Source organism: Pelodiscus sinensis, chromosome 1 (genome assembly GCF_052426305.1).
Source record: "Pelodiscus sinensis isolate ZL-2025 chromosome 1, ASM5242630v1, whole genome shotgun sequence".
Lineage (NCBI taxonomy): Eukaryota > Metazoa > Chordata > Testudines > Trionychidae > Pelodiscus > Pelodiscus sinensis.
In genome coordinates this window covers 204,719,138-204,744,252 of record NC_143052.1, presented here as the reverse complement: position 1 = coordinate 204,744,252, position 25,115 = coordinate 204,719,138, and the positions used below count along the sequence as shown (strand labels likewise).

At 39.6% G+C, this 25,115-nt stretch overlaps 1 protein-coding gene across 12 annotated transcripts in view; it reads right to left on the bottom strand.

The window, feature by feature from the left end:
* Positions 1-25,115, bottom strand: part of DMD (dystrophin) — a 2,135,104-nt gene that overhangs the window by 1,238,408 nt on the left and 871,581 nt on the right. For all 12 annotated transcript variants that reach the window (XM_075916549.2, XM_089775838.1, XM_075916586.2 and 9 more), the window contains 5 exons: positions 17,072-17,217; positions 15,002-15,214; positions 12,011-12,124; positions 9,593-9,748; positions 3,047-3,217 (listed from right to left, as the gene is read on the bottom strand). In XM_075916549.2, coding sequence (XP_075772664.2) covers positions 3,047-3,217; positions 9,593-9,748; positions 12,011-12,124; positions 15,002-15,214; positions 17,072-17,217 — 800 coding nt within the window. The remainder of the gene's footprint in view (positions 1-3,046; positions 3,218-9,592; positions 9,749-12,010; positions 12,125-15,001; positions 15,215-17,071; positions 17,218-25,115) is intronic.

Here is a 25,115-nt window from a genome sequence, read left to right as displayed (position 1 = left end):
ATCAAGCCCCAGGAGGGAAACTGTCTCTTTCGTTCTCCACATAGGCAGCACTGGCTGTTGGATCCAGTAGTGCTACTGTGACAGTGCTTTTATATCACTGCCCCTGTTGCATCCCACCCCAATCAGTGGCCAGGGCAGGGGGAGCATGGAAGGTACAACACCACTAAAATGCTGCCACAACACCACTTTAAGTAGGGCTATGTATGGAGTGGTACTGGCAGCAACTTCATACCAGTATTCAGGCCCACTTTCACGTCTGATTTATACTATATCATTTATGCACCAGGTGTTTTGCAGATACACAAGACAACAGTTCACTGTCCCAAGCAGATTCAAGCACTGCTCTGACAAAGACTGAGGTCAGCAGGTGAGTGGAGCATCTTCTCTCACCAACAGTCGGGACCTTTTTTTTTTAAAATAATTTGGAGACAATCCACTCCTCCCAGGATGAATCGCTGCTGGGCCTTGAGGGTGAGTTCACATTTTAAATTAGGCTTCAAGTAGGTTAAGATAATTGTGTGTTCAGTGACAGCAACTCTGCCTGCATAGTGCGGTAGCAGGGGTCCCTGGAATAGTTTGTTAACATGGCTGAAGACAAGTAGTGTGGGAATCCTCCACACACATCATAAAGCTTTCATGGATGTACTCTTTCATCCTTCTCACAGGGTTTCTGGGGAGGCCTGCCTTGTTCTATCCACCACAGTAGGACACCTTTCCATGCCACGCCAGCAGTAAGTGGTCTGGCATAATTGCAGCTCAAAGCAGTGCAGTGTAAGGTCCAGGGTTCTGGCCACGTTCATGCAGCATTTGCTCACTGTCATTCTCTGTGATTCAGAGAAGACTGATACCATGCGTGGCAATCTAGATGAAGCAGGGGAAGCTGCTTGGCTAGCACAGATCCAAAAGTAAAAATATAATCTGGATGACATGTTCAATGGGCAAGTCCAATCTGCACACTTGGGCAGGGCAAAATTAAATGAACGGAGAATAATGATGCTATAGGAGACACGATTAGAGTGTGAGGAGGGAGAGCAGGGAACACAAACTGAAGACATTGGAAGACATCTTCAAGCTTCTGTGGCAGCCACTGACACACCTGATAGACTCACAGGAGAGTCAGATGGACAGAGACTCCCTCTGGACCATGGTCAACCACATTCCCTCCTCACCAAGTTCGAGACCCTCCTCTCCCAGGTGCCCTAGAAAGTGTGTGGGGAAAGTTAAGGGCAGCCTTCCACTCAACCTCCAAGTACAATTTGGCAAGGTGGTCAGGTGCCATGATAGATGGAATCCACGTCCTCATCACCCCACCATAATTGTAGAACCCCATAATGGCAAAGCTTCTATGTCCTGCATGTTTCCCAGAGTCAGTTTGTAATAGAAGAAGGGCACTGATTGCCTTGGCTACTTGGATCACAGCAGCCCCCCACTGTAGATTTCACAACTCCAAATGGATGCCCAACTGACTGGTAGCTTTCTAGTGTTTCAAGCTTCCACAGGGCTATTGCCACTCACTTCTCAACTGTCAGAACAGGTCTTATTCTGCTATTGCTGAGCTTCAGGGCACGTGAAAGCAATTCACAAACTTCCATAAAAGCAGCCTTATGCATGTGAAAGTTTTGCAGCCACTGCTGATTGTCTCATAGTTGCATATCTATGTGGTCCCACCAGTATGTGCGTGTCTCACGGCACCAGCACTGGTGTTCCACTGTGTCAAAAGGATCAGCTGCTACCAGCATCTGCCAATTGCTCAACTCAAATGTTTCAGACATGGCCTCCTCACATTCTTCCTTGCTCCGGCAGCTACTGGATAGGCTCTGGACATACCGTGTATAAGGCATGAGATGTTTGCTATGATTACCATAGAAGTTTGCAGGTGAATGGAGTCCATGCTTGCCCTGCTATGGTGTCTGCACAGATAACTAGGGAAAAGGGGGGAGGGGAGACAAGGGAGTAGGAGATGAATGCATTATGGGACATGTACCCAGAAGTACCCGCTGTACTATTTTTGCCCATCAGGCACTGTAAACCTAACACAGAAAGCAAAGGAGCAGCATGAACTGTGGATTAGCTACCCACAGTGTATGGCTATCAACGATGATGGTAGCCACCTTACTGTGAATGCACTACAACAAATTCTTGCACAGAGTGGGGACATGAACCTTTGACTTTACAAAAATGGGTGCTAAAAAAAAAAATCAGTCTTAATAAATTCAACCTAATCTCGTAGTGTGGAGACATTATCCATTGAAACAGACATAGCAATGTAACATAAAAAGTACCAAACTATTTCAGGATCTAATATAGATATTCCCACACATTAAGTATGCCCCAATAGTATATGCTAACTTTGGGTTACATTTCATTTATAGGAAACCACTGTTCTCTCATTCTGATTTCTTTGGGCATTAATTATTTCCTTTCTGTCACCTGGTAAAGAGAAATATCTTCAGCTGCAGGGATATGTATTTCCAAACGTCCATAAAATGCTCCATGTAACAAAGAGGTTTTTTTTAAAGCAGTGACCATTCTGATCATCTCCTGCATAACCCACACCATAAATTCCCAGATCAAGAGGATGCATTAATAAATCATAAATAAATAATAAATGCACACCAAATGCATGCATCAAAGTTCTAAATGATAGTCTCTCTCTAGTTAATGTAATAGTTAAACAATCAAACTGATCTCACCCTAATTTATCAAGTAATTATCTAGTGGTTAAGTACTGCTTACAACTGATTCTTTGAAAATTATTGCTTAATTAAATCAATGCTCACACTGCAAAGAATCTGAAATCCAATAAGCAATGAAAAAAGACCCAAAACCAAACCCTATAGCAACAGAGTACAGTGAAGATTTAAATATCTTTCAACAGACAAGTAATTGAAATAAATTACTTTAAGCTACCTATCACTTCAAATTTCAGATTTTTGAGCTAGATATAAAAAAGCAAGTCTTTTAAATGAGCAAACAGATTGTGTGTAGCGATTGCTTCAAAGAAGAGCTTCAGACATAAATTAAACAAGTCAGTTAGTCTTTTTACCTTCAGTTCCTCAACTGCTTTCTGTAATTCATCGGGAGTTTTATACTCAAAATCCCTCTCCAGGAATTCTTCTTCAGCTTGTGTTATCCATTCATGCATCTCTGACAAATCCTTTCGAAGATTAACAGTCTTATCCAAACCACCTTTAAGAGCTGCCTTCTTAGCATAGGCCTAAGAAAGGAACATGAAATGGTATTTTATATAAGATTCTGCTGCACAAAAGTAAAGGTCATTATCCTTGTAGAAAGCAAAAGTCTATAGATGCTAGTGAGGAATTAAATTAATACTAACTTTAAAAAATGCTGAAGCCTAACAAGTATCTTTCAAGTCAGTCATCTTCATTAGAAATAGCCACAACACATAATATTTCAAATGGCCATACAAGATTTATAAAAGAATACATCATTGCCCTTTGGCAATTCTCGCTTATCTGCAAAGGTGGTCATACTGCATGCATATGTAGTAATTTTAGTTGATATTCTTCATGGTTTTTTTAAATGCCTGAAGTGTGAAATGCTTTTTATAGGTACTTCTTGTACGTATTTAATAGCTAGTGTTGAAGTTACCATGTTAAGAATGCCCATTGGGAATGAATACTTTGATCATCACCAGCATATTGGGTAGAAATATTACATCAAGATATGATATGTGAAAGCTACAAAAAAAAAATCAAATAAAAAACCCGACCACTCACAAGTTGTACAATAAAGAACTGAGAAGCTTTTCACCCCTGCAGAATTTTAACTGGAATTTCAGTAAGCAAACAGTACATGAGTTATTAAAGAACGTAGATTTTAAAAACAAGTTCTACGTATATTACATCAATGCTACATAATACAAATAAATGACTAAAAGGTCCAAGGCAGGTTAGTAAGTGCTTTTGTAGTTTAAAAGAAGCAAATTACAACAGTATTAATTTTAACACACTTCTTAATCCAACAGATATAATTAAACAAATCTGTAAGGACACAGCAGAGCTAAAGTTGAATTAAGCTATGCAACTTGAGCTACATCAATTGAGTAGCTGAAATCAAAATAGCTTAATTCAGCTTTTGATGCTGTTTTATGCAGCACGAAGTAAAAGGAAGAATGTTCTTCCTTCGACTTCCCTTAGGGTATGTCTACACTACAAAGTTAGTTCGAACTAACGGACGTTAGTTCGAACTAACTTTAATAGGCGCTACACTAGCGCTCCGCTAGTTCGAATTTAATTCGAACTAGTGGAGCGCTTAGTTAAAACTAGGAAAACCTCATTTTCGAGCATTAAGCCTAGTTCGAACTAGCTAGTTCGAATTAAGGGGTGTGTAGCCCCTTAATTTGAACTAGTGGGAGGCTAGCCCTCCCCAGGTTTCCCTGGTGGCCACTCTGGCCAACACCAGGGAAACTCGTCTGCCCCCCTCCCGGCCGCGGACCCCTTAAAGGGGCACGGGCTGGCTACAGTGCCCATGCCAGGTGCAAGCCTGCCAGCACCCAGACAGCAGACCCTGCACCTGGCACGGATCGAGCCACTCACCTGATGCCCCCAGCCCTCCCCCTCTTCCCGGGACCAGGCTGGCGGCTCCCGGGAGCTTGCCCTGGACCGCAAGAGGTGGGCACCCGCCTGGCCTAGTGCGGACATCGTGGACCTCGTCCACGATCTCCGCACTAGGCACAGGAAAGTGGCCGGCTAGGGCAGGAGAGCTGCTAGCCTGGCCACCCAGGAGCAGGTGTGCATGAAAATCAAGGTGGTCCACTGAGACCCCCGACCCTGAGCCCTGAGCTTACAATGGCCATACAGGGTCAGTCCAATAGCCCAGTAGCCTGTCTGCCGACAGCGGCCAACCCTAGGGACCCTGGAGGGGATGGACCGAAGACAGTGACCAAGCCATTTGTCTCGTGCCATCCCTCTCCAGCCTTCCACAAACCTTGGGCAGGGACACCACTCCTACCCCCTGGCTAATAGCACTCCATGGACCCAACCTCCATGACTTGATCTCATTTCCCTTTAAACTCTGTTCTAGTTGTAGCCTTCACAGCCTCCTGCAGCAAGGAGTTCCACAGGTTGACTCTTTGCTTTGTGAAGAACAACTTTCTGTTACTAGTTTGAAGCCTGCTACCCATTCATTTCCTTTGGTGTCCTCTAGTCCTTCTTTATGGGAACTAATGAAGAACTTTTCTGTATGCACCCTCTCCACCCTACTCATGCTTTTAGAGACCTCGATCCTGTCCCCGCTCCGTCTCCTCTTTTCTAAGCTGAAAAGTCCCAGTCTCTTTAGCCTCTCTTCATATGGGACCTGTTCCCAACCCCTGATCATTTTAGTTGCCCTCCCCTCTCCCACCCTCTCTCTTCCCCTCTCCCACCTCCTTTTCCCAGTCTCCCCCAGTTTTGTTCAATAAAGACAGATTCCATTTTTAAACACAATTGTCCTTTATTCTGTACATCAAGAAGAGGGGCTAGGGAAGGGTAAGTGGAAGTAGGTGAGGGAGGAATGGGGTACGTGCCCCCGATGGGGAGGACTGGGCTGGCTCTGCGGGCTTCTGGGGGTGGAAGCTCTCCTGCAGCCCCCCAATTGCCTCCTCTCCACTGATGGCAGCCTGCGGCAAGTGCAGCAGGGCTGATGGCCGAGTGGCTGTGATGTGCCCAGTGTGGGTACTGCGGGCAATCCAAGCCAGGACTGCTTTGCAAGCGGGGCACCCCTGAGAACTGTGTGTCCGGGGTGGGGGTCGGGACCCTTTAAGGACAGCCCTCGGCTAGCCTGAGACAGTATCTACACGCTCGATGTCCTCCTCTGATGCCCTGCCAGCACTGCTTCCGGCCATCCTTAAGCCCGGTTCAGGGTCCACTTAATGTGGACATGCTAGTTCTAATTAGCAAAACGCTAATTCGAACTAGTTTTTTAGTCTGGATCCGTTAGTTCGAATTAGCTTAGTTCGAATTAACGTTGTAGTGTAGACGTACTCTTACTCCTCATAAAATGCGAGTTACAGGAGTCTGAGTAACAAGTCCTCCAGCTTGCCATTATTTTGAAATAATGGCTTGCAGCGTAGATGCTCTCTTTGTTTGGAATAACGAAATAATGCTGCTAACCATATTTTCCCTCTCTTGTAAAATGCCTTAATATCTTCTGCTAAAAACCTCTAACCAGAGGGGGCAAAATATGTTTTGGTCATCTGCCTGAGATGTTTATTCATAATGAAAACCTTTAAACCGTTGCCTTTATATAATACTTTCTGTACGTCTCTGAATTGAGTTATACTTGGCAAGAGCAAGTGTTTGGTTCTTTGTACCTTCTGTAGAGGATGATAGTCAACAGAGTGTATAGTGAAATATAGCTTAAATTTAAATATGTTGTGCAACATATAGAACTGTCAAATGATTTAAAAAAATCGTATGGTTAATTAGGCTGTTAAGCAGTAACAGAAAAGAATTTATTTATATATTTAGGATGTCTTCTATATTTTCAAATATTTTTATTTCAATTACCATATAGTATATGACATGTACAGTGCTCACTTAATATTTTTATTTTTATTTCAAATATTTGCTTTGTAAAAAAGCTAAAGAAATAGTTTTCTTCAAATCACCTGATGCAATGCAATATATCACAAAAGCTGAAATTACACATGTATAATTATATACAAAAAAATAAGGGAATTCAAAAATAAATTAGCAGCAAACGTTAGCAGCTATGAGTCCATTCAGTCCTAATTCCTATTTGGCTAAACGCTCATGCACAGAAATGTTGTTCATATTTGCAGGATGCTTTTTGTTTACAATGGCACCTGAAAGGCTCATGGCACTGTTGTAGCCAGTGTCACAAGGTATTTATGAGCTAAAAATGTACTTTTCCCTTCATGCTTCAACCAACCTTCCACCGGACATGCATCCATGCTGCTGAGGGGTTCTGCTGGATAACAATTAATAGCAGCGCAGACCGACACATGTTTATTTTCATCATCTTAATTAGATGCCACCAGCAGAAGGTTGATTTCCTTTTTAATGGGTTCGGTTCTGTAATTTCTGCATAACGGTGTTGCTCATTTATGATTTCTGGAGCCACACCTCATCCCTCTCAGATTTTGTAAGGCTCTTTAAAGCCTTAAACCTGGGATAAGTAATGTAAGCTGTGTTTAGAAATTTCATATTGGCACCTTTGAATTTTGTGAAATCTGCAGTGAAAATGTTCTTCAAATGAGCAACATGAGCTAGGGCACCATTTGAGACTACTAAAACATGAAATATATGGTACAATGTTAGTAAAACAGCAGGAGCCATCTCTGCCAACAAGGTCAGTCATAAATCTGATCAAGTAATTATTTTTAATGAGTGTCATCAGCATGGAAGCATGTCCTCTGGAATGGTGGCAGAAGCATGAAGAGGCATACAAATGTTTAGTATATCTGGCATGTACATACCTTGAAATGCCAGCCACCGAAGTGCCATGTGAATGCCTGTTCTCACTTTCAGGTGACACTGTAAATAAGAAATGGGCAGCTTTTTGCCCACAACCAAACATATTTGTCTGAACAATTGGATGAACAAGGAACAGGACTACATGGACTTGTAGGTTCGAAAGTTTGACATAGTTATATGACTGCATTCAAAAAAAAATCTGCTTTGGTAAGTTGCACTTTCACAAGTTATATGACTGCATTAAAAAAATCAATAAAAAAAAACTGCTTTGGTAAGTTGCACTTTCACAATTAAAACATTGCACTATAGTACTTGTAGGAGGTAAATTGAAAATTATTTTGTTATTTCTACAATATTTTTGTAATAAAATAATATAAAGTAATCACTGTACACTTTGTATTCTATGATGTAACAAATCAATATTTGAAAATATAGACAAAACATCAAAAATAGATACATTTCAATTGGTATTATGCTAGTGTTGAAAAATGCTATTAAAACTGACTAATCCTGATTTTGTATTCATGATTAATATGTTGAGTTAATGGCCTAAGTTAACTGCGATTAATCGACAGCCCTAGTAACATACTTTACTTTTTTTGTTAAATATGGATAAGAATAAGTAGAACGTGAGCATTCAGTTCCTAAAGCTAAAGGTTTTCTTTTTATGGCAAAGATGTCAAATTCACCAGACAATATTATTTCTTCTCACCATAAAAGCAGACAAATGACTGAGTTGATGGAAAGACCTTGTATAGTTCACACTCAGCAGCATCGGGGTAAACCAAGTATGAGAAGTGATAACATTGGGCCAAATCTAATTTTAAAATTAGGTACTTTGGTTTAGATTAATTAAAACTACAGGTATAAGTGCATGAATGGATATCAATATAGTTTTCAGTTACTATTCAGAATACAAAACATTGGAAAAAAAATCCTGGGTCAGTTGCTGACTATGGTTGAAATTTTCAAATTCTTTTTTTAAATAAAAAAATTGAATTATATGGAGATGGATATCCATGGACAAGTTTTTGCACTTCTTGGCAGATCAAAAGTGTCTTCTGAAATGTTCTTGGGGTGTGCGATCTGTAAAGCTGAACAATTCTGCCACTGTAAGTAAGAAGAAAGCTATACTCTTGATTCTCCAGAAGTTGCTCAAGTGGATTTATTAAAATTCTATAAAGGAGAATGGATAAGCTTTAATATTTTTCTTTGTTTCTCTTCATGTCATTGCAGAGAAGAAGAAAAAAAGGGAGGGTGTGGAGGGGGGGGGAGGAGGGACAGGGATCGGTCAATCCAAAGAGAATAATTTTTTAAATGCCAATTTTACTATGAACAAAAAAGTATTAAACAAAAATTGATTGTGTTTTAAGAAAGGTTTAGAAAAATGCATAACCTCCTGAAGTCAAGAGTTTAAAATTGTACACAAACAAAAATAGCCTAAAATAACCTAGATGTAACAGGACTATAGCTAAAATCAGTGAAAAATAGTAGAATACTTAGTATACAGTACTATATACTTTAAAGGATTATCTATACTTTGCAATGTCATTAGCAGTCACATTATAAACGCAGCAACTTTAGAATAACCGCTCCTGATTATTTGGTGTTTCCCCTTTATGGGTAAAAATGACTGGTTCACTATGAGTATAGGGGGAAAAAAGACATTTGTCATTTCAGGTCCATACTGCATACCTTACACATTTATCGACATTTGGGACACTAATTTAATGCATGGGTAGATATTATATGGACTAGTTCTCAATATCAAATCTTTCTAGTATTCAGAGTTCAGTAACTGAGAATTGTAACCATCAGAAGCAAAATAAAGTGTTCAATAAAAACTTAAATGCATTTTATATATAGGCAGATTGAAATATTTTTACAAAATAAATCTATATTGTGAAGAGAAACTTTTACATCAGTAATAAGATGTACTTCTAGACAAAAATGGCACAGTTTAATATATCTACTTTTCACATATTTCTACATGCTGGAAGAACTTTTTATAAGGGAAGGTTAATTAGCTTGAACCAAAAATGTCTAGATTCTCTCTCACATTCACTGGCTATGCGCAGAGGGGGAGGAATTATGCCAATGAGAAATCTGAAAGTTAATTAAAAGAGAACCAGTCACAGCAAGAGACTCAGTACCTGTTGGCAAATGTGTTCCCATTGAGCATTGAGTTCTTTTAGTTCTGTCTGTATTCTGGAAGCAAATTCTGGCTCTGCTTCATTCTTCATTTTCTTCCCAACCTCATTAACACTGTTCAAACTGGGCTGGATTGTCTGGATGTCATTTACTAAGGCCTAAAGGAATAGTAGATGGTTTATGAAAATAACACATACAGATGCTGTTACAGATATGCTGTTTTTATAAAACTGTCCAATAAAATAAGCACATAAAATCTGTTACTATATGCATTTGGTCCAGGTCTTGGCTGAAATGACTACAATTAACAGACAATATTATGCAAAATACAGAGTAAAAAGATGAATAATCTTAAAATTAGTATATGTGATCTACTCTCTAAGCAAGATTTAAAAAAAAACATATACTGAATTGTAATATGGCACCGTGTTTAGGAGACATGGGGTTTAATTCATCAGTATGATTTGGTCCCCTTGCACCACTCTTGTGCTTCAAATAATTTGGAAAGCCACCTTTCTTGATGATCTCAGGAATTATCACTTGTTAACCAGTTCTATTCCAGATTTTACTGAAGTCAGTTGTAATTTTATTGTCACTGGCTACGATTTGGAGTGACTGGCTAGGATCTGAAAGGTGGTATAAAGTTACTTTTTCCATGCCTGCATCAAGCAGAGCAGAGCCACAATAAAGAAGTAGGACTAAGGTTCCTGCTCCCAGAACTACACAATCTAAATTGAACAAAACTAAGTAAAGAAGAGAAGATGATATTTACAACAAAAAGTGAGTCTTCCACAGGAATCAAATCATATACATTCTGATAATTTTTAATCACAGGCTCTGGGAGGACAAGTGAGCAATAGATGACATAGGAGGGAAAAACAATAGTGGCAACAAGGCAAAGGAAATAGGTATTTGAGGAGGCACTTGAAGAAAAGGAGGATGCTTGGTTCTTAGTCTTTGGAACAACTTTGCTAGCTCTGTGGAATTTGCATTCCCGTATGTCCAAACGAGCAGCAAAAAGTACTATTGTATGTCTTGTTGTAAAGCTCCGACCGTGCTGTGTCTCTCTCATGCTTCTGGCAGACAATGTTTGCCTCAGAGGCTTGCTGTGACCCTCCACACAGCCTCTTCTTTTACTAGAGGCAAAGATCACAGCCTACTGAGCCCTTCTCATCACAGGCTAGTCCACAGTTTGGAAAGGAAACCCCTGCATAGTCCTATTTTCCCTTCTCAGGGGCAGACTCTATAGTAATGTGGAGAGGATTGGGGGGAACCTGGGCCCACTGACTACTCCCAGTTCCAGCCCAGAGACCCTAAGGTGGTGGTGGTGGCGGCAGCAGCAGCAGCAGCAGCAGCAGACAGGGTTTCTTTTAATCCCAGTCTGGCAGTTTCTTTCCTGGGCCACTTCCCCAAACAATCTCCCCTGGAACCTTTCCTCTGGTACCTGAGAAGATCAGTCCTGTTCCTCCATGGCACTCTGCCTTGCTCACAGCCCCTCAGCTCACACTCACACTCACAGTTCACCTTTTCACTCTCAGATCTTGGGCTCCTATCTTCACTGCAAGGAAGCCTTACAAACAGGTCCCAGCAGGCCTTAATGGGCTGCAGGTGTCCTGAATAGCCGGCTGGGTTATGGCAAGCTCTTAATTGGCCCCAGGTGCCTGCCTGATTATGCTGCACTATGCTCATCCCTGTTTACTCAGGGAAGAGAAAACTGTTCACATTAGTTTGCAGCAGCTAGCTGATCTGGTCACAGTCTCTAATAAAGTACTTATGCTACCCTCATTCCAAGGGCTTATTATGAAGGGTACTGTTAAAGATTTTGTGCCTGTCGTTTATCATTACTGATATTGCATGAGTGTTTTTAATGTGTATTTTTATTTTTCTGTCAGTGTTGTCTGCCACCTTTTGGACAGATTTCCTAAATTTAGTGTAAGTAGCCTTAATGGGTAAGAAACATTTACATGAAGTACAACCAACTTTCATTCTTCTCCATCTCTGAAACTACACAAGATAGGAAAAAGAAAAAAAAAGGTGATGATGCCCTGAGGGCAACATATGCTCCCACCACATAATGCTTATTTTTTATTTTATTTGCAGTATCACTTATTCAATTGCCAAGTACTTTTTCAAACACTTAAAAGAGACCCCTGCACCAACAAGCTCACATTGTTTGAAACTTTCTTGTTTTATCCAACCTGGACATACTACAAGGTTACAGGATTATAGCATCCATGTTACACCCTTTGTATATTCAACTTCTTTTTTCCTTTCAAAACCAGAAATTGAGTTTCTTAAAAAATGTATGAGCAAAATCGTAAGAAATTAAGTTTTAAGTAAGTGGAAGTTTGGGTCATTTTTTATTCTATACACACACACAGCTGCATATACAAAAAATCCAGTATACAAGGACTACTTACTGTACATTGCTCAAGCTGTTTTTCCAGGGCTTCTGAGTCACCAAGAGCAGGCCACTCTTCTTGCAGAAAAGCATCCACTTCAGCCATCCACTTCTTCAGGGTTTTAGTGTCATTCTGTTTGTAAAAAAAACATAATTCTATTGTACTTTATAAGCACTGCTTGATTATAATAGTATTTTCATCATGGCAGTATCACTAAACTTCATCACAAAATAATTTAAAATTAGGCAGAGTTCACAGTACTTTGAGGAATATAAAAAGCAAATATAATTTTCCTTGGGATTGCCTTCCACCATTTGGCCTGCATTTTGATAATTTTAGTCTGAGCATTTCTTGTTTTCAAGAATAAACAGGTTGGACTTTGTTTTGCTTATTTGTTAATGGTAAGAATAAAGACACCCTCCTTTCTTGAAAACAGCACTAAAAATACTATCTTCCACTTATGTACCATCATTGTAAGGGGTTCCAATTATTTACAAAGATTGTTTAATTGTGATTCGCCATCATTTTAACTTTCCTAAAACACAGTTATTAAAAAAAGTATACAAAATTATCATCTTACTTCACTAATTGAGAGGCCGTGATGTTCCAAGGTTAACTGTAGCGGAGATGGCTATTGAGTAGGTCTACACTGCACTTGGAAGTATACTTCCCAGAACGAGTAGACAAACATGCACTAGCTCTGCTCAAGCTAACCCTTTAAACATGTAGGGAAGCCAGTAACAGCATATAGGTGGCAGTTTGGACTAGCCACTTGAGTACAAAACTGGCCAGGACCTCCGGATACATTGTTGGTGGCTATCCCAACCCACTGCCTATGCTACCCCCAGTTACATTACTATTTTTAGTGTGCTAGTTCAAGCAGAGTTAGCATGTGTTTGATTGCTTGCAAAGGGAGGCATGCTCCTGGATTCAGTGTACATGTACTCCAAGTGGGTTTCTGAATGTCACACAACCAATCAATTCGAAGTTTATATTTTTAAAGCAGACAGTTCTAATGAAAATAATATTGTACCCAAAACATGTTCAAACCACACTCAAATATACATATCAGATAAGCCAGAAAGAAAATGTTTTAGCTGGTTACTTTGCAAAATTAATTTAATCAATAAAAATTCATGATACAAAAGCGATGAATACCAAAATTACCAAAAGAGTGATTAAAGTGACTGCTTCTGGACTTCTGTTGTCAATGAGTAAAAGTAATTCAGAATCACATTTATTGTGACATTTCAATATTTTAACACACAATATTTTAAATGTTTAGTGAACATTTTTCATTCAAGAGGAAGAAATCAACTTGGAGATTTCCATTTGTTAACCAAGACTATAAAGATCCCTCTTTCCAAACAGTGTGATGACATTCTGAAATGGATCTCTGCTATCTCTGCTATCTATAGTGACGAGGACATATACCTCTATGATACACTCCATTAGGAAGCAATTGCTGAAAGGCTTACCAAAGCTATCTAAAGACTCTAATGAAGTATATTAGATATACAAGCAATGATTTTTATAAGAATGTTATACTTGTTGCGCAGTGATCCTAGTAATATAGTGATTGCAAAGGCTAACAGAGCAGCAGCCATTATGTGCTCAAATAATTCACATTATATTGTCAAAAACTAAGTGCTTTACTGAGAACTGGGGTGCTATTTAAGAGATTTGTCTTTTTGAAAATGGCAATGGTAGCTTCCTGAACTTCTACCTCAAAAGCCATAATTTATGAATAAAAGCCAAACTAAATTTCTTTTGCAAATGATGGTACTTTAAACAGTGCACTTCCCAATATTTTGTTAGATTAGTACTGAACACTAATCCAAGTCTTGCTATGAAAACTAAAGTCATCATTTTTTTTATCCAAAGTGCTACCAATTAAACCAAATTTAGGATTGGTGTGATCTTCTAGGGAAGACTAGTTCTAAATTGCCATGTTGCAGATAACCTAATGATGATGATAATTTTATTTTGGTCTACACTGCCCTATGGCCAAACAGAATTAGATTAATGCATTTTTTATTCTTTTGCGACTGGTTTTTTTTTTTTTGCAGAAACAGGAATGCAAGACAAACCATGACCCTGATAACAGAACATTTATTCCTAACTAGATGACTGTATTGAATTAAATAGGAAACAGTCTATTCTATTTTGCTGCATTCCATAACATAAAAACAATATATTGAAATCTACTTCAAAGAAACCAAGGACAGGGACAAAAATATTCAGATATTGTAAATGGAGTACTGAGAGCACATGATGTAACTCACATTGTGCTAGTCAGCCTTGAAGAAGGCTTCAGGGTTTTCATTCCCTTATCCTTTATGAGTACTCAAATGATTGTTTACATATAAGAAGGGTACAATAATAATGTAAGGATAGTTTCTGCAGAATACTTTCAGAATTTTGGTTCCTAGTTAATTGGAATCAATTTAAAAATTGTGCTTTTGGATTATACACAAGTGGAACCAAAGTATATTAAAAATGGAGACTCCTCCCTTCTATCTTGTCGTACTTCAAAAATTAACTTTTGCAGAAAGATACAGTCCCCGGGTTACGTACAAGACAGGGACTGTAGGTTTGTTCTTAAGTTGAATTTGTATGTAAGTCGGAATTGGTACATATTGTAGGGGAAACTCTAGCCAAACATTTCTCCGGAGCTCAGTTTTATTCTCCCACACCTCACTTCCCTCAGTCCTTTATTCTCAAGCTGAGGTGTCTGCTGAGAAAAGCCGCTCTGCATCTCCCTGGTCTGCTGGGGGGAGGCGCTAGCTTCGCGTCTCCCTGGTCTGCTGGGGGGGGAAGTAGCTAGTGCGGGGTTGCCTCACCCTGTTTGTAAGTAGGGATCCGATGTAAGTCGGATCCATGTAACCCGGGGACTGCCTGTATTTTAAAAATGCAGTCATATATGCACATTGTTATATCATTGAACACCAGATGATGTTGCATGTGTGAGTGAGAAAGGGAAAGAGACAGAAATAACCCCTAACCAACCTGAAACTGTTGGAGCTTTGTCATCAAGTCCTCGAAGTTTTGGCAACATTCTACCAGCTGAGCTGATAAATTTTTCCAGCGTCCAAGGATCCCTTCAATTTCAGATCGATATTTCTGGCTGACCTCTGCAGGGGCTTTCTTGGACAGCTCTTCCACAGTTGTGCTGAGATAGTTTAGGCCATTTTCTTGCTCCTGTAGAGAACTTTGCAAAGCCTAGGATATAAAAAAATTAACACTGTATTCATTTGCTTGGAACATACTATGCTATTTTAAACACCCCCACCCTCCCCAGAAATAGTAAAATGTTATTGAGAAAATAACTAAACAATTCCTCTAATAATTTAGAAGAAAAGAATTATACACTTCACCATGATCTAAATAGAATTTTAATCGTATTCAGAAACAGTTGATTAGAAATACATTTGCCAATGTTAATGGTATAAATACATACATAATTAAATGCAGTGAGACATTATTTACTCCATAAAATAATTTATTATAGCTCCAACAATTATAATACACTTACTTTCAGAATATAGGATTGATCAGTATATATGCCCAGAGACCAGATATTTTCTGTACAGGCAGTCCCCGAGTTACATGGATCCGACTTATGTTGGATCCGCAGTTATGAACGGGGATTTTCTCGCCCCGGAGGACTGGAGCGGCAGGACGCCTGGTCCTGCCGCCCGCCTCCTCCAGGGCGAGAAAAGCTGCTCCCCATCTCCCTGGTCTGCTGGGGGAGCCAGCAGACCAGGGAGACGGGGAGCAAAGCGGCAGAGAACCCGGGCCGGACCCGCGGCGCTGATCTGGAAGCGCCGCAGGTCCGGCCCGGGTCCTCCGCCGCTTTGCTCCGTGTCTCCCTGGTCTGCTGGGGGGGGGAGGCGCAGCTAGTAACCCCCCCCCAGCAGACCAGGGAGATGTGGAGCAAAGCCCGGGGCCTGTGGTAGAGCAGGTGGGGTGCTGCCGGTTAGTCCCGCAGCACTGCTCCTTGGCGCTACTGGACCAACCAGGCAGCACCCCAGCTGCTCTGCCCCAGGAGTCCTGATACAGCCGCTGCTGATCAGTTTCAGCAGCAGCTGAATTAGGATGCCTGGGGCAGAGCAGCTGGGGTGCTGCTGGGTTGGTCCAGTAGCACCGAGGAACGGCCGCGCTACTGGACCAACCCAGCAGCACCCGAGCTGCTCTGCCCCAGGCATCCCCAAGTCAGCCGCTGCTGAAACTGACCAGCGGCTGACTACAGGAAGCCCGAGGCAGAGTTGCTCTGCCCTGGGCTTCCTGGAATCAGCTGCTGATCAGTTTCAGCAGCAGCTGACTTGGGGACGCCTGGGGTTCTTAAGTTGAATCTGTATGTAAGTCGGAACTGGTGTCCAGATTCAGCCGCTGTTGAAACTGATCAGTTTCAGCAGCGGCTGAATCTGGATGCCAGTTCCGACTTACATACAGATTCAACTTAAGAACAAAGCTAAAGTACCTATCTTGTACGTAACCCGGGGACTGCCTGTATTGCATTTCTATATTTTCATTGACAGCTGCATCTAGTAAAATGGTCTTTAGCCATCAGATAGTAAAACAATACTAAAAGTCCACATGGAGAGAAGCTTTATGCTCCCTGGCAAAGCTCATCCCACATCTGTGTCTGCTTGGAAATTTGACAGGAGTTGCAGATTGGGATGAAGAAAAGTTAGTGTTCGGTATTTTTCATAACGTTAGTTTCCAGTATAGACATGGAAACATTCATTACAATGGGCTGAATTTTTGCTTAAGTGCTGTACATGTTTCTGAGACTATTTTGTTTCTCACGGGGAAGATTCAAAACCTCTAAGGTGTTTGGTACCACTATAAGGTATTTATTTCTACTGGTACTTTTTCTGTAACATTTAGAAGCCTTTTCAGTATCAGTAAATATCTCCCCTCCACCTCCGACTTTTTGGCTATATCCTCAGCTGCTATAAATATTCCATCATAGCTCCATTGATTTTAAAGGAGTAATGATGATTTAGGCCAGCAGAAGTTCTGCCCTTTTGTGTTTTTTAACCAGAAACCTTTTTCCACAGTCTGTACACTCACCTTTAGCTCCCTGAGTCTCTGCTCCATGATCTCATATTCAGTGACAGTAACCTGAGGTAGGGAGAGTTTGGTTTCTGACTGCTGGATCCACAAAAGGATAGTGCTCATTATCTCCTTATAGCGTGCAGGAGGCAAACTGTCAAAAACTGCATCAAATGCAGGAGAAAAGAAGAAATTTAAAATGTTTTATTCTTTCCTAACTGAATCCTATGGGGTTGTCAAGATACCCAGAGGTCCTTACGTAAAACGGTGTCTCTCTTGAAGTTGAGATTTTGCAAATGACTTCAACAGAGTCAGAATTTCGCCCCAGAACTTTTCAGAAACATACCAAAGTAGTATTGGAGGACAAAACGCTTTGAATAAATTATGCATTTATCCTTAAATTTATTATTTACTCTTTTTTTTTTACTTACTATGTTCAGACTAACTCCAGAATAGGCTATTACTGGTAGTTACAGCATAATATACCTAATACTGCTTGCTTTGATACCAATAGGTTGACTACCATATCTTTTCTTTGTTTCTATAGTTAGGACCTCATTTCTGCTTTTAGAACTACTGTAGGAGGTGACATCACCATTTTATGGCTCAAATTAATGTTTTAGCATATATGTTCAGGTAAAATGTTCTGTTTAGGACAGCTGTTAAAAGCTTATAACATTAGCGTAAAAGAGAAATTCAAGCTGAATTTTATTGGTTGACCATTAAACTGACATTACAGATCTCTTAAAATAGACAACATCTGGCATAGACGCAAGCATCTCATTAGTAAAGTTGCTCCCTTCTGTCCTTCACCAAAGCTTGCAATGCAGTCTCTGAGAAATCACAGACATTTAATGGCAGCTTGAAAATAAAACATTTTCCAATTTCTGTCATACCACAGTAACAAAATATAATGCAAAGATCATTTTACCTCTATTATACCTACAGTATGCATGCCTTTAAAAAAGGTATTTAATAATGTTTCATAATATCTCAAAATGCAGAACCAATAAAGTTTGTAATTACATAAGGTTTTCAGGGCCATCTTGACCACATTCTAATTAAACCAAGAATGAAATTTGACCAAGACTTTAAGAAGTGATTGATGATTCTGAATGACTCAACTTTGTGGTGCTCATATGTGATAGCTTAAAAGGGCTTGATTTTCAGAAAGCACTAAGCAATTTCCCTCCAAAAGGTCTCTCTCATTTTTCTCTTTTGAATCACTTTTCTCTTTTGAAAATCTTGGTCATAACCTATAAAAATGGATTTATGGAGAAAAGTGCTTGCTTTTTTGAGACACAAATGTTGCTTTCTTGTAGTGTGCTTTCTCCATCCAAAATTCCAGTCTCCCTTAATACCTCATCTGCAAAATATTGGAATGGAAATTCTTCTTGCTCTTTTCCAGTGAAAACAAAGTGTTTATTAAATTAGACTTTTCAAATGTGATTTCCTTAATTAAATGTATATTATCTCTTACTCATTATATTCCAACAATCCATAGATGAGGACAGACATTTAAATATACTACATGAGCCTAGAGATATTCTTGAAATTACATCACTTGTAAGGACAACTCAGAGCTGGATTTTGGTTGCCAGCTATCAACAGTCTATACTGGAGACATGTATTCTCATGTCTTTTTTGGCCAGTTCTTCAAATGCTTGAAATTTGCTTCTTCACTCTTTCATTTTACTTCAAAAAATGTTTTGTAGTTACTGAAGGATATATGGAAACATGTCTAGCTTCTGTTATATTGGTCATCCGGACTATGATTCCATTCAGCCCAACAGTTTCCACACACACTCTTGTGTGATAGATCTTCAAATCAGAGGACAACTACTCCCCATCACTCCCTCCTCGCTAAACTTTCCCTTGGCCAGTTAAGGGAAAAGAGTCTGAATCAACAAGTAGATGAACACTGTTTGGGCGTAGAAATCACATGACAGTAGGTAACTGGAGAAATGTTCTTGGAATTGCTGACTAAGGTTCATCAGGAACAGGTAGTGACTGCCAGATATCAACAATTGGATACAGGTCTCTTGCGTTCAGTGCAGAGGGGCCCCAATAAGATATACTATATGAGCCTGGAACTCTTTTAATTCCTATATGATATGACAGACAGGAAGAGACCTGGTTATTGAATAGACCACTGCAGGGCTCAAACAAGAACCACTATTGTGTCCTTAAAGTTTAGTGAGCAACTACACAGCAGGGCTAAAGCCGAAATAAGCTACGCAATTTGAGCTACATCAATTGCATAGTCTAAATCAAAATAGCTTATTTTAGCTTTTGGCGCTGTCTACACAGCAAGAAGTCCAAGTTAGAGCACTCTTCCTCTGACTTCCCTCACTCCTCATAAAATATGGGTTAGAGGAGCCAGAGCTTGATTTTTTGTCAAAATAACTGCTTGTAGTGTAGATGTGGTCTGTGTTATTTCGGAATAATATCAGTTATTCCAAAACAACACAGCTGTGTACACGTACCCTAGCTGTTTAAGCTCTGTGCCTCATGTATCTGCAAACCTTCCCTTTCCTGCCATCCCTAATAAAATGCCTAAATAAAATGTCTCACAAGTTACTGTGACCGACCAAGACCAGTGCCTGTAAGACACAGCTGTTGAAGTGCTTACAGTGCTTGAGTTTGAAAGACACCAGCAGCACTTCCAGCCTATGAAGTTTTTGGTGCATCAAGCAACCACAGCAAAAATACTTGTAATATTAGCTAAAGGAGGTAGTTCAGGAGGACATCACTGAGGTGAAAGATTCACTGGTGATTGCATTCTTGTTGTTAGGAAATCATTGCATGATTTTGGAGTGCTCACTTTCTGTCATGATGGCTATTCACAGGGTCACATTGGGCCTTCAAGAGGGAGCATGGCCAACGCACCTGTGACTCAGCAGTTCATTGCAACTGAGGGAAGTGAAACCTGGCAAGCCACCTGAGAGCACTGACACAGAGAAAGAAGGGCAGGAGAGAGCTATCTGAGGAGACCAGCAGACCAGGGAGACGGGGAGCAAAGCCTCTGAGGACACCGGCAGAGGGACAGCCGCAGCGCGTCTGGGCTGCATCCCTGCCGGCTTCCCCCGAGGCTTTGCAAAGCCACGGAGGGGCTCAGGCAGTGGAGCTTTGCTCCGTGGCTTCCTGGTCTGCAGACCAGGGAGATGCGGAGCAGCTTTTCTCACCCCAGAGTACATGGGCGGCGGGACTGCGAGGTCCCACAGTCTGTGTCCTCCGGGGCGAGAAAAGCCGCGTTCGTAACTGCGGATCCGACATAAGTCAGATCCGCGTAAGTCGGGGACTGCCTGTATATACACACACACGTCTGCAGTAGAGCCACTAGTCTAGTGACAGGATCCTAAAGAAATAGTACAGAAGGAAAAATATAAATTAACCCCACCCTCAGCCTCAGATTTAGAAGGCAGTTCCTCCCACAGTAGCAAGAAAATGTTGTATTATGTCCTAAGACAATAATGCCCTTTCTCATCTCAGCAAGGGGAAGTTTGGTCAGAACAGCTAGTGACAACCAGCTCCTGGGAGTTAGAAGGGGGGGGGGGCTTATGCCCAATCACATGGAAGGTGAGCTCTTGTGCCTGGGGAAGGTGCTTCTCTACCTGTTATTGGCCAGCCAGGACTGGGGAATTGAAAGTTGATTCATTTGGGGACAGGAAGAGGCCATGAGTCAAAGTCTCTTCAGGTATCTGGGAGCCATTTTACTACTATTACTGCCCTGCCTAGCCTCCCTGTTAGCTGTTTTTCCAGAATACTGTCTGTGGGCCTGACTAATCATCTGTTTTGGGATCTGGAAAGATTTTCTTCCCCCCTGTTTGATTAAATTAGCAGGGATTCACTTTGCTTGCAGTCTTGAAGAGGTAAAGGTTCGGTTAAAAGGAGGAAGAATGAGAATTTTAACATGAAGAGGATTCTAGGCTAGTTCACTGCAACTTGCATCTGGAGGCCCAGACAAATAACAGCTAAAGGACCAGATTCCTGAGCTGAATGACAGATGGGACATGGCCAGGGGATCTTTTGCCTAGAAGAAGAGCAGACTAGAAGACTTTGCAGAGTGAGGTCCCTCTGAGTACCCTCTAACTCTTCTTGCACATGAGAGGGTATGAGGATTCAGAAATAAGATGAATCTTAGGGGCTAGGCAGAGCCTCCTCCCTAAAGTATTGATTATATAATGCAATGCTCTAACATCAAACTGGACTCAATTAAATGCCAGATATGTGAAAACAGATGTGAAGATAGTGCCCCTCTCCACTGTTAAACTTATGACCTCATGATTAACTTATTAAATCTATCACTGTGCCTGTCTTTCATTCAACTGTGTGTCCTGAGCAGACATATATATGTTGACAAAATTTCAGTGAGAAATACCTAAACCTGTTTTTTAGTTGAAGAAATGCTTTATCTCTTTACAAAGGAAACAATGTCTGAGAATCTAGATTCTGTGCCTTAAGATTTTTGAAAAAAAAGTAACACTCCATTTATACAAAGCCTTATCAGCTGCCACCGACAGTGGACTCATTGATGCCCAATACATATACAGTAATATTTTACTTAGAATTCTTTAATTCCGGGAGAATATTATATCTGCATATTTACTTTGTGACAAAGAAAGAAGATATGGTCTTTCTGATTAAGACACAGGACAAGAATTTGGGAAATTAATTAATTAATTTTGCCACAGATTTCCTGTGTGAGCATGGGGAAAATCTGTTGCAGCACCAGTTCAGCAAAGCACTCATTGGCAATGAGAGCTATAAAAATATGGAGAGAGAGGGAAGGAGTGAGCTTCGACTCAGAAATGCAGTAAGACAAAAATATCAGTCTACTTTTTTTTTTAATTTTAGCAAGCAGAAAAATACTGGACCATTTGAAAACAGCTCTATTCCCTCCCCTGCTCATATAGTGATTGAACAAATTTCTTTCCCACCACCTGAAATTAAGTAGGAATGATTTTATTCTAGTCTAAGTCAGCCCAGCACACATTTTCCATTGAAACACAATATCTGTACTTCCCCCTACAATCAGAGTAAATTCACCTTTCATCAGCTCATTGTTACAGTAGAAGAGATGCAGCAAATTTGAATCAATGGAATCATTTAACTGATGCAGTCATTTCCTGAAATGACCGAACTAGCTTGAATCTCAAAAATCTGGCCTAAAAAAGTAATTAAATAGCAACTTTAAATCAGATGAACTACCATCCTTTTTTCACAGAATATACTTTCTTCCTTTCACTTATTTTGTAATACTTGTCCTTGAAGTTGATCATCAAAGTCCAACCTTTGAGAAGCTTTTCTGCTTTCGTCTTACACTGCTAAGACCTGTGTGTCCCCTCCCCTCCTTTTTTATCATGTTTCATGTCATCAGAAACCATCAAAGTGCAACTTTCTAGAATCTTCCATAATATCATCTGGGAACATTGTCAATGTTCTGAAAGTGGTTTAAGAATTCTTTTTCTCTGAATAATATCCATGTTGAAAGAAATGGTACAGTCAGGTTTTACCAGGCTTACAAGAAGTAATGAACCAATATATTAAAAAGGATGCAATTGTTTTATTAGATAATATTATGCACCTCCAAAAATGAATTCAAATGAGCATTTTATATTAATTGAAAAAAGATATTTTTAAAATAGTGCACAACCTAGACCTTCTTGGGACTCAAATATAATTTGCAAGTGTATCATTTACATGACACACAACTTTTTTTTTAAATACAAAACAATCATGCTGAAAAAAATTCTTTAACATAGAATTCTCAGCATCATTTCTGTACAAATTCAATCTCTAAATTACAGAAACTTTTGCAAGACTGTGAAATGATCAAGTTTAAAATGATCTTTAATCAAAGAAAATGTAGCAAAGAAGGAAAACAAAATTATTGATCTTATTGTGGTAACTGTATTTTGCATATTCTTGGGCAGCTGTGCTAAGATTGGCAGTTGCATGAGCACATGAACACAGCAATTGTTGATGTTACTGAATTTGCACTGGCTCTCAGAGAAAATGGTGGAAAACTCTGAAACAGGACACAGTGGAAAGCACGGATGAGGAGAAGAAAGAGAAGTAGCTCAGAATGACTAAGGAAATAAAAATATTTTTTAAAAAAATTCTATGTAATGCAAACTGCTTTTTCAAAAGAAAGCATCCAAACTGCCCGGGTGCTCTCTTTCGAAAAAGCGGCTCGCTTTTTCGAAAGTAATGATAGTAGTGTAGATGCTCTTTTTTGAAAGAGGCTTTTTTGAAAGTATCTTTCGAAAAAGCCTCTTTCAAAAAAGGCATGTAGTCTAGACGTAGCCTTATAAGTGAACAGAACATGGGGAAGAATGTTTCCAAAATCAGACCAAAAAACACCTGGAAAATTGAGAGTTTTTTGCTCCCTCAAAAAACTAAGTGGTCTAGAATATGCAAACACCTTCAGCCACAAAAAGAACAGAAATTTAACAAAACCTAATGTTGAATCAAACAATGCCTTGTTTATCACATTTGTGATACTAATCAAATAAAGTGAACACACAAGCACTGCTGCTGTTAGTGCTGTCAAAGTCACTCACCACTCAGAAAATGTAATCTACAAAAGGAACTAACCAGAAAAAATGTATGCAAACAAGAGGTGTAAATATCTAATACTCCAATGAAATGCAGATATATCCTGTTTTGCATAACTAAGAAAATGTATGAACGCTCTGTGTATATGTACGTGTACAAATATTATAAATATTACTGGGATTCTTGATATTTTTCATCAGCAGCAAAATCAAATTTTAATATTGACCTATTTTCCTACTTATGAAAAAGAAAATTTAATTTAAAAGTAATAAATAATCTAAACATTCATATATGAATATGATTATATAAATTAGGATTCATGATCTCCTAGGTTCTGTTCCCAGGTCTGCCACTGCTTATCTTTGGGTAAGTCGTTTGTGAATAAATCCATTTAGTGTGTTTATTATATACTTCTTTTGATTTTAAATGGTGTAAATCTTCCTTGCGTGGATTTTTAAACATGGTGTTTGCTGTGTAATCATATCTGGTTTTTGAAAATTGGATCCATCTGATCATAAGATGAAAAATGGTACTTGGCATCTATATCACTTAGCAGCTGTAGCTGTACACTTTATATACGTTAGCTAACTGTTTCACAGCAACCCATTGTGGTTGGTACATCTATAGAGAAGTACTTTAATCCCAATTTTAGAGTATGAAATTGAAGCCCAGAGAGCTTAGTTGTCTTGCTCAAGGCCACACAGCAAGTCAATGACAGAACTGGAACCAGAGTCATCTCCTAGCAGCCAGCCTAATCTACTGCACCATGCTACCACACAGTGCCACGTTGAATCTAATCTAATTTATAAATTAGTGTCCATTGAAGCATTACTGCATAATCACAACATTGTTTCAGCCAAACACTTAAGGGAAAAGCACATACAGACAAAGTGATAACTATCGAAAGAGCTGGAACTTTTTTTTTTTTTTTTAAGTAGAGCAGGATATTTAACAAAAACAAACAAAAAAACCACTTCTCTCCTTCAAAAATCAGGAGACATTTGCTTAATCTGTGAAGTTTGGACAAAGATCTGAATCCTTCCAAAGCATACAATGGGAAAGGTTAGATATGGAATTCAGATTTTGGCTGTACTAGAAAAGCATCCAATACTAAATATCTTCTTTGTCTCAAATAAAATTACAGAAATGAAGTGAGTATATTTTTCTAGCTTATCTAGAGTTCCTGTGGAAAGGAAATTTGAAACCAAACCATAAATCCAGCTCTTATATCACCACTGTTCAGTATTTTACCTCAGCCGAGGTAAAATACTGAACAGTGGAGATATACATGTTTAATAACATGAAAGAATGTTGCAGTGTGGAGATTTAGGCTCATTTTTATTGTCTTTTCTCTCAGTGTTGTCAATTAAGTTAACATATTTTAATGTATTATCTCTCTGAAAGTATCCATAATGCATCATCATACAGGAGTAAAAGTGATGCTGTCAATCTAAAAAGTTGTTTTGGTTAAAAATACATTGTTGTTCATTCTCTGTATAAT